Source organism: Aulonocara sp. 'chitande type north' Nkhata Bay, linkage group LG16, assembly GCF_057382095.1.
Source record: "Aulonocara sp. 'chitande type north' Nkhata Bay isolate Kocher_YH1m ecotype deep benthic linkage group LG16, A_spYH_male_GT1.1, whole genome shotgun sequence".
In the NCBI taxonomy this organism is placed as follows: Eukaryota; Metazoa; Chordata; class Actinopteri; order Cichliformes; family Cichlidae; genus Aulonocara; species Aulonocara sp. 'chitande type north' Nkhata Bay.
This window is the reverse complement of record NC_141359.1, coordinates 27,128,820-27,138,477: the sequence shown is the minus strand read 5'-3', so window position 1 is coordinate 27,138,477 and position 9,658 is coordinate 27,128,820. Positions and strand designations below refer to the sequence as shown.

The window sequence follows — 9,658 nt, the reverse complement described above, 5'->3', positions numbered from 1 at the left end:
AGTAAATACAGAGAAGTCATGTAGAATTCATATTTCTTCGTCATTTTTAAAATTGATCAAGTAAATAAATCTCTGTTGTCATATTGACAACTAGCGACTAAAGGTGTTGTAGGTTTCTCACCATTCAGCTATGCTCTTGTGAGAACGGATAACAGAGGTCTCGATGTCAATTGGGTGATACCTCATCCCCCTCAGCTCCAGAGTCTCATCAAGAGAGCCCACCACATAGAGGGCGTCGTGACGCTCTGAGACACACAAACACCCACAGTCAGACTGTTCAGTTTACGTTTTGATACTAGAAAATACTTAAATTAGCTTTCCGTGGAAAGATTGCAGACTTTAAGTTAGACTAAGCATTGGTCACTCACCTCCGCTGGCATCGGTCAGCTCAGTGCGCCGCAGGAAGCCCAGGTAGCCGGTCCTTGCCCAGACTGTCTGAGTGTCTCCGAAGCTCAGCTTGGTGTTGAAGTGGTCAGCATGCAGCGCCTCCTCCCCATAAACTGTGTAGTATCCTGTGGCATTGTGGGGACTGCTCACCCAGATCTGATACACATATTAGTTACAATTGGTGACTGTTACATTCAGAAGCACACACTTTGCTCTTTCTTCTGGTCAAAGTTCTGAAGCGCTACAAACCCAATATGATGAGTCACAAGCTGCGTATTCCTCATGCTGATCCCATTAAAGGGTATCAAGTATAAAATCGGTGCCAAATCAACATACAGATCTATTTGTTGTGGTGACCTCTTGAAATAAGGGAGAAGCTGAAAGAACCCTGCAAACTTGTTCCAAAAAAAACAAAAGCCAAGTAAATTAATCACATTAACATTGAACTGCTGTTCAGCCTAAAAGGTCACTTTGTGTAGCTTTTACACAAATTTCAGCAAGATGTTTTAAAAAGCAGCACTGATATGTAAATAGACATTTGCTTCTACTGTGCTGAATGAATTCTGCTGCTAAAAACAAAAAAACAAAACACCTTAACTCTAAGATGTTTTTAGGTTATTGCAGAAAGCGACTGTAACCTGCTTTAAAGGGGACTGAATAATAAGTGGTTTTTCTTATTGTCTAGAGGTTGCCTTAGAGAGTGGATGGACTGAGGGACTTCAACAAGGTCTAGTATAAGATAAATATGGATTATTTTAAACTGTGAATCATCCAAATCCAAATCCAAATCTGGAGATGGAAACAAGCACAACAGGTTCCCTTTAAGCACACAGAAGAGTGACTGACAGCTCTGCTCTCTTAAAAACCAACTCACCTCTCCTAGATGGGAGTCTCCCAAGGGTCCTTTAGTCTCCGTGTTTGCAATGATGACTTTTACTCCGGGGAGGATCTACAGCAGCAGACAGCCAGGACTCAAATTAACAAAAAAAGCCCTGGAAGCAGCAGCATTACACACTATGTTGCTGTGTTTCAGTTCTTAGTTTTAAATTAGGCCGTACCTTTCCAGACTCCATCAGTGGCAGGCTGTGCGGTGACCCTCTCTCAACCAGGCGAACCCTGAAAAGACAAAGTGAGCAACGTCATATCCACTGTTTTTGTAAATATGACACGTAAATAAAGGAAAGAAAAAAACTTTGAGTACTAATTAGTTCAAAGTCGGGTCATGTTTTAAATGCATGTATATGAATGCATACTGTCACAGTGTTCCCACCTATCGTGCCGTAGTGCTCTCATGTCCACATAAACTGTGGTTGGATCTGGTCCAGCTGTACCCTGGGGAAAAAAGAAAGAAACAAGCAGATCCAGATATGAGCCAATAACCTATGTGCTACAGCTGTGGCATTAACGCTGCATGTTGCTTAAGTGGAGTGGGGTTTGGAAGCTGATTATGAAACTACTGCTGACAAAGCAAGGGGCAGCCAGAAGCCAACCAGCCAGGCTGCGATAGTTAGGACTCTGGCAAAACCTGGGCCATGTAAACACAAATACCTCCATCACCTGCTCTGTGGGAAAACCTGGAACATTTATTTAAATTCTAAATAATAATGCTTATAAAAAATGACTCAACAAAGTCTAAACATCATTTGTTTTGATTAAAAATCAAAGTACTTCAGTGCAGCTGAATTCTAAGTGATTCATTTTTCAAGTGCTGATTACAGCTGTCAGATATAGATCTCTTTGTGTGGGATTTGTCATCATTACTGCTGTGAGACTGGTCACAACAAGTTATGTTTTCCATCACTCGCTTTGCCAGTCTACAGCCAGAGCACAAGCCAGCAATGAGTCGCTGCACCGAGGTCTGTGAGTCACAGCCAAACACAGAAAGCAGGATTCAGTTTACTAAGCAGAGCACGTCTACCTGAACGACCACCTGTCAGTAACATAAAGGTTCCTCAGAACATACATAAGTAATTCATTAGTCTATATACTGAAAACAAGATAAAAACAAAATATGGTAAATTTTAAATATGTTCAAAAAGCTGAAAAACATTTATATATCCTAAAAACTGAATAAAAAGACACACAAACAATTATGCCCTGTTAGTTTGTATAATATTGTGGATTGAAGTATGAAAGTACGACATAAACTCTACTGATTATACCCTAATTTACTGAGTCGCAGCAGAGTTCATGCAGCCAGCTCATTGTATTATGTGTGGATCATGTATCTAAACCTGCTGTAGAGCAATGATCAGGAGCCAGCTGATAGAAGCAGGACTCGGCTGAAATAAATAGCGATACAGAAGCTGAAGCTCATCGGGAAGAGGAAAAAAAACGAGCTAAGTGCTGAAAAAAATAGTGAACTGTGGCTAAGCATGACAAAACTTCATGCAAAATAAATGACAAACGTGAACACACAGAAACAGACAGACCAAGCAGCAGAGCAAACAGCCACTCTTATCACACAGTACCTGCTCAGCCAGTTTCCCTAACCTGTTGGGCTGACAGGACAGGGCAGGACAGATAAATAAAGAGATATATGTGTATGTATTCAGATACGTGGGCAACTCTCATACACACTCAGACACACACATAAATCATCAGGGACTGAAAAAAATAAATAAAACTATAAAACAAAAGAACAAGACCAAAAACTGACAAAAGTCAAAGTCAAAACACGACTTATTTCACAGTTTTTATAAACTGGAACTAAATGTAAGATGAACCATTGCACTTTCTAAACTCTTCCTTAACATGCAGTGAGCTGGTAAATCAAGGTCTTGTATTTCACGCTTTAATTATCTAATAAAATAGTTTTATTTAATAAAAAGTTTTAAATGCCCCATTTTTTCCAGTTAAAGTGTTTTGGCTTGTGTTTCAGGGTGTGTACAGAGCTGCACTGCAGGAGCTAGAAAAAATAACCAACCAGTTAAATAAACGAGGAAATGAAATCCATCGGTTAGAGATAAAATAAACAAAGCTGTCTGCAGAGACAAAAAACAACTGGACTGCGTAGCAGTTTTCTAATCGAATCTTAATTTTTGATGGATTTATGATGAATTCTAATTAACTTTTTCAGTTTCTTTACATCGATACATCAATAATTACATCTTGTTGTCTTTTATTCTTCTCAGCTAATGCAAGCATCCACAAACTTTCCAAGTTCAACATCACTAACATTCATGCTTTTATGAAGTGCTGTCAAACCGACACCGCACAAGAATTTCATTAACATCTTTGCCATGAATCTTTGCCCAGATTCATGGCCTGCTTTGGCTCTAAAACACTGACATTCATTCATTCTGAACTTTTCCCAGCCCTCCCCCTTTCGCTTCTAATTTTCCTTGACCAGTGGGCCTACCTGCAAACAGATCGCTACGTTCACCCTGCAGCCGAAGGTGGTGCTCACAGCTCTCGGTGAAAGCCCCAGGTCTTTGAAGATCTTCGAGAAGGACTGAGTGAGGGCTATGCGGGGCCTTTCCTCTGCTACCACCATGCAGGTACGCACACAGGACAGGTTCACATTTCTCAGCTGGATATGGGGGGAAAAGAAGATCAGCATCAGCAAAACCTACGAACTTGAGAGTGATAAGATTATTTTGGTCTTTGCAGAAAAAAGGAGAAAAATCGTTTCTGTGTTCTAATATTAATAATTATTTTTATTAGGCATCTATTAGATCATAGACAGACCAGTCTTAAGTGCTGCAGACAGTAATCAGCAGGCAGACACGGAGCAGTGAAGTGCTTCACCACTGAGTACCCTCACTTTGTCTTGATAATTATGGCGCTGGTGCAACAGCACCGCAGGGAAAAGGACTATTTGAAGAGAATCACTTCAATTTTGTGCAAGAAAAACGCTGTGGTTTGTTGTTTCCCCTCAGTGACACTGTTCAACAGCTGAAGAGACAAACTGACCCGCAGTGCTTCTGTCTGTGAACCCAGTCCTTTGGTGCACATCTCCATGACTGAGTACGAGCAGAACGTGACGCGCACTTTGTACTGGCTGACGGCTGCAAGCCACAGAGATGCGTTGCTCTCCAACTCCAGCGGTGGAACCAGGATCGACTGATGGCCCGAGTACACACTGAAACAAGAAGATGCAGGCGAGAGAGTAAACAGGAATCCACAGAAAGAAAAGATAATAATCTGTGTCCAGATTTTCAAATGTTACTGGTGGTCGTTTGTTGAGAGCCCCTACCTGCACAGGCACCAGAGAGCAAAGCCCAGGCCGCAGTACGGGTCCAGACAGATGGCGATCTGCCGGGATGGGTAGAGCTCACACTGCAGCTTAATGGAGCGACACAAGGCACTGGTGGCAGCATGAGACATCTAGAAGAGACAATATGATATAAAAAAAAGAAAAGACTGGGCGCTGCAGTAACATTCAGGCATTCATTACTTCACAGCAGACTAAGAACCTTTTAAGCCTTTACTGTTGTCCCATAAAATCAATCATAACTCCAGAACGTGCTGAAGTTCACCCAGTCAAACATGCCGTTTGTTCCTCTTTTTAATTAGACTTGCAAATCTGTCAAATAGGACTTCATAGTTTTTTTTTTGTAGTTCATTTCATTTATAGGCAAGTATCTGAATCCAGTTTTTCCAAATTAAGTGTGAACAAGAGGTACAGCTAATGTTAAAATGTCCTGCGACCTGACACTGAATGCAAGAAAAGTGCTTAAAATCAAGGACTTCAAACCTTACTTTCTTTATATACCCTTCAAAAGATCAAATGTTTTTTATTGCCTCTTGAGTAGATTGTTGTAGTTAGTTACATGTCTGATAGGTACTAACATCCTGGGAAAAGGGGTTTTAAAGGGGGAAATTAGTCTCCTGATATATATGTCTAAAGATAAGCATTTGCCACCTTTTCTGATAATGATACACTTGATATCTGTTTGTAACAGGATTAATTGTAAAATCTTATTCATGAGTGCCTTAATGGGCTAGCCTCAGATTATCCCCATCACTCTCACGTGGTGGTCGTCTCAGGTCATTTGCTTAGGTCACTGGACCAACAGCTCTTCGTAGTCCCAAGATCCCACCTAGAACTTCATAAGCGTTTTCAGTTCCAGCTCTGGAACATCCTACCCCTCCATTTCAGGGTGTGCATTAACAGGAACAAAAAGAGGCAATATGATGGCAACATGTGAATCTACTGAACCAGACAGTTCCTTCAACATACTTTGACCCCTGCCAGGATGCCTGTCGTGGACACACTGAAGTCCAGGTAAGCCAGCATCTCTGGGGTTGGGGGCTTGTACATCTGGGGGCTCTTCTTCCTGGGGAGATCATCTGTAGGATGAAGAACGAGCGAATTAGGAGAACGTTCACTGCAGAAATTGATATTAAGCATTTGAGTGTGTGTACATAAATTACCAGTGTCCAGCACGGTGGGCCAGCTCTTGATGTCCACAGCAGCAGCAGCTTCTTTGGATTTCAGCAGCTTCGTTATTGCTTGGGTTGTCAGGATGCACACTGACTTGCTGACCTTTACCACAGATAGTAGAATCTAACTACATATGTTGTGTTGCTGTTCACACTGTTTTCTATTAGACAGTAAAGCGTCGCTAACAGAGCACAGATACATCTGAAGATCACTGACTTTAATGTATTTTTTAATGCATACAATCCACATTGACTGCCATAAGCACTTGATGTGTCCCCAAACAGCCTCTGTGTTACCTCAACGATCATTTTGACGGTGGGCAGAGTGGTGGCCAGGTTCTGTGGATGTGGCGGTCTGACGGTGACCGGCACACAGCCAGCGTACAGGCAGCCGTAGAAAGTGGCAATCAGGTCAATTCCTGCACATAATGTTTGTTTATATATTTTTTTTCTCTTAAACCCAATGGAGTGAGGATGTTTTAAAAGGCCAAGAAGCACAGGGCAGCAGATGTTTGTTTTTTTACCTGGCGGATAGACAAGTGCTACGTGGTCTCCAGTGTTCAGGCGTCCCATCAGAGCTGCTGCCACTCGCTCTGCTCGCTTGTGCAGCTGCAGACAGGAAGCTGAGCTGGACACTGTGCCCTGACGAGAAAGCACAAGAGTAACATATATCTGCACCGTTCTCTTTATTTAATTCACCATTATCAAGATTTATCAGTCCACAAATGTCTAACAAGCTAACTTTGCATTACAACTTTTTTTCTTTCCTCTTATGAAAACTTGAGTTGCAGGAGTTTTGCATCACTTTAATGAAGTATCTTTATTCATGACTCACTTAATTTAACTGAATCAGGGTAACAGATAAACCTGAGACAACAATCTTTTTTGTAAAAAGGTTTTAAACTGAATTTCAAGGAAATTTACTGTAATAACACATCAGTGTTACTACCTTCAAAACCACATTCTATTTAGAGATCTTTCTATCGATCGTATTTGATCTTTCTTAAGTCAAACCCCAGTACAGACAATACCTTAGCATTGAGAACCAGAAACAGAGGATGGTCTGGAGTGGCCTGAGCTCTCCACTGTAGCACATCCTGAATGTAGAGGAACTAAAGGAAGAAAACACAAAATTAACTACAAAGATATCAAAGTGTCACACAGAAATAGGAGTTAACCTGTGGAATAGTTATGACAGTGATTTAAAAAGGTGTAGTTCATTTTCCTTGTTTAAAAACATGTTTAAAAATAGAGTAATAGAAAAATATAGAAATCAAGAATGAAAAGAGCAAAAAGGAGAAAAAAAAAATAACCTCTTGATTCTTTTGCTTTGATGTAGTTACTTATCTAAGGTGGAAACTTTTTTTGTTTTTCTTTGTTTTTTGTTTTTTTTCTTTGTTTGTTTGTTTGGTTTTTGCTTTGTTTTATTATTTTCTTCAAGCCCTGTGTACAGGAGCTGCATACAAAAAGATATTTTGTGAAAAGGGTTGGCGTAATAAGCAAATGCTTCAGCCAATACCTTTTGATTAGCCTTGTCTCATGCTTTCTTTCTTTATGGTAGATTTTTGTTCTGTTTTCACTGTTTGTTTGGTTTTTTTTGTTTTTTTTTCACTGTTTTCACTGAGATTTGAATTTGAATGTTAATCAATAAATCAATAAATCAAAAAATATCTTGTCTCACTTAATAAATGGTGTTAAATATTGTTGCATAATGGGACAAGGCTGTTTTTGCACATGAATAAGAAACATTTAAGGGGTAGAGCACATATGCAGATGATGATCAAAAGGCAAAAAGGTGTAATGCATGATGGGAAAACAATCTGAGTTATGTGATGCCTGTGTTTTTTGCAGAAGGGAAGGCCATCTCTCAGTTGCATGTACACTCAAAAAAATAATTCATTGGATGAAGGTAATTTTATCTTGCCACTTATATTCCATCTAAACAAATCATGTTATATTAATCCATCTTGGTTGTGTTGTGTCAACACGATATATGTGTGTAGGTTTAACATAATATTAACATTAACATTCAATGAATTTGACTTTTGTTCAATCAACATGTTTGCACCACGTTAGTCTAATTAAATTTATTTAAATTCATCTTATATTGTTTAAACACTTTGGCACATCAAAAGTCAGTCTTGTCACATGAACTAGTAAAATATTTGTTTCTTACACCAATGATAATCTTGTTGAATGAATGAAATGTAACTTATGTCTGTAGTACATGTTGTATTCATATTACATAATGTTCAACAAAAAAATTTGTTTTACAGCAACTTCCAATCCACCCATCTTCTTATCTTTATCTGGGCTGTGGAAGTGATAGGGTAACAGGAGCAGGGTACAGACTGGACAGGTCACTAGTCTATCATACAGAGACAAACAACCATTTGCACTTCAACACATTTGGGTAATTTAGAATAACCAGCTACCCTTACAACTGCATGACTTTTAACTGTGGAGGAAACCAGAATACGCAGAGAGAACCCACTGCAAACTTTGCCACATTGTGGATTTGAACCCAGGATCTTCTTGCTCTGAGGCAACAGCACGAACCACCATGGCATTAATCTGTCAATACAGTCTTAACAAAAGTAGGAAAGCTATGCTTGATGATGCTTTATGTTGTTGTCCTTGACAAGTTAAACCATAAGAAATAGTAACAGCATACACGTGATGTGGTTGTCTGCCTCTTGTAACCCCAGTGATTTTCCTGTGGTTTGACATCTAATGTGATCTTCTGAATTTCGCGAGTCGACTCAAAAAAATGAAATTGGGTGGTTGTTACATGCACAAGATCCAGACTTGTAATTTGAACTAAATAATTCCATGTTTCTATGGTGAACGTAATTAAATCATGTAGCATCTGCATGAAATTCAGCAACTTAATTTGTTCTTGTTGAGATGACATCATACAATCTAGTAAGAGTGGCTGGATCCAGGCAACTCGTCTTTGTAACATCCGTGCTGTTCAATTTCCTGACTGAGGTTGTCCAACCAACTGAAGAGCACATAAATCTAGACTCAGATTTCTCCCTCAGGTGTGGATCCTTACCTGTGTCTGCAGTGTGTGAGAAGAGGTGTGGCATGGATGAAATGAGGATGACTATCTACCTTACGTGCCTGGTCATTGTCCTCCAGCTGTCCCAAGTCTCTCCCGCAGGCTTGTGCTATCCTCTTGCCTGCCACCAAGTTGCCCACTATCATAGAAGCAGGACCAACCTCTGTCCAGCACAACCAAAGCATCATCATCATACATCTCAGTGAAGTTAGCACCAAAAATCATTTTAAGGCAAACATATTGGAATAATTATTGTTGTGTTTTTGATCTCAGAGTGAGGTGTCTTGTGGTCTACCTGGCTGTTTCTGTCTCGGCTTGGGCAGGTTAGTGACGCATGTGTGAGGGCACATAAGGACATTGCAGGGGTGTAAAGCACCCTCCAGGAAGCGCTGCTTGGTCTCAGATATATGGATGCCGCCGAGGGGAGCCTTAGGAAGCGTGTTAGCAGGTACCAGAGCCAGGCAGTACACCCCAACCTGATGGATGCTGTCTATGGCCTGAAAACAAACAGCGAGGTTACACAAAGCTGTCAAGTGACGACTTTTACAGTGCCTGCTTTATATTTTTTTTGGTAAAGTTTGAGATTCATTTATTATTTTATAAACATGTAAATTCAAAAATAAACCAAATCAAAACAAAAAATATTGAGGACCTGGAGGACACGGCTCATCCACTGGAAGCTGTCTTCCTCTGAGGCGTCTGGCCTCTGCTCTGCCACCACGACGATCCTCTCGTCGTGCAGTACAGACACAGAAAACACTGCGATCCTGGGGAGCAAAGCAACACCGTCACAAACTGGCTGTCCTGCTCAACAAGAAG

General features: G+C 40.4%; 1 protein-coding gene across 7 annotated transcripts in view; it reads right to left on the bottom strand.

Annotated features, from left to right (window-relative positions):
- LOC147311717 (disco-interacting protein 2 homolog A-like) overlaps positions 1–9,658 on the bottom strand; it is a 90,664-nt gene that overhangs the window by 2,010 nt on the left and 78,996 nt on the right. For 2 of the 7 annotated variants that reach the window (XM_086267777.1, XM_086267781.1), the window contains 17 exons: positions 9,492–9,606; positions 9,135–9,336; positions 8,893–9,002; positions 6,807–6,887; positions 6,300–6,417; positions 6,073–6,194; positions 5,767–5,878; positions 5,573–5,682; positions 4,586–4,716; positions 4,303–4,471; positions 3,749–3,919; positions 2,859–2,888; positions 1,658–1,719; positions 1,446–1,503; positions 1,262–1,336; positions 369–543; positions 122–245 (listed from right to left, as the gene is read on the bottom strand). In XM_086267777.1, coding sequence (XP_086123903.1) covers positions 122–245; positions 369–543; positions 1,262–1,336; positions 1,446–1,503; positions 1,658–1,719; positions 2,859–2,888; positions 3,749–3,919; positions 4,303–4,471; positions 4,586–4,716; positions 5,573–5,682; positions 5,767–5,878; positions 6,073–6,194; positions 6,300–6,417; positions 6,807–6,887; positions 8,893–9,002; positions 9,135–9,336; positions 9,492–9,606 — 1,965 coding nt within the window. The remainder of the gene's footprint in view (positions 1–121; positions 246–368; positions 544–1,261; positions 1,337–1,445; positions 1,504–1,657; positions 1,720–2,858; positions 2,889–3,748; positions 3,920–4,302; positions 4,472–4,585; positions 4,717–5,572; positions 5,683–5,766; positions 5,879–6,072; positions 6,195–6,299; positions 6,418–6,806; positions 6,888–8,892; positions 9,003–9,134; positions 9,337–9,491; positions 9,607–9,658) is intronic. The other 5 variants (XM_086267778.1, XM_086267782.1, XM_086267779.1 and 2 more) reach the window with 3 other exon arrangements.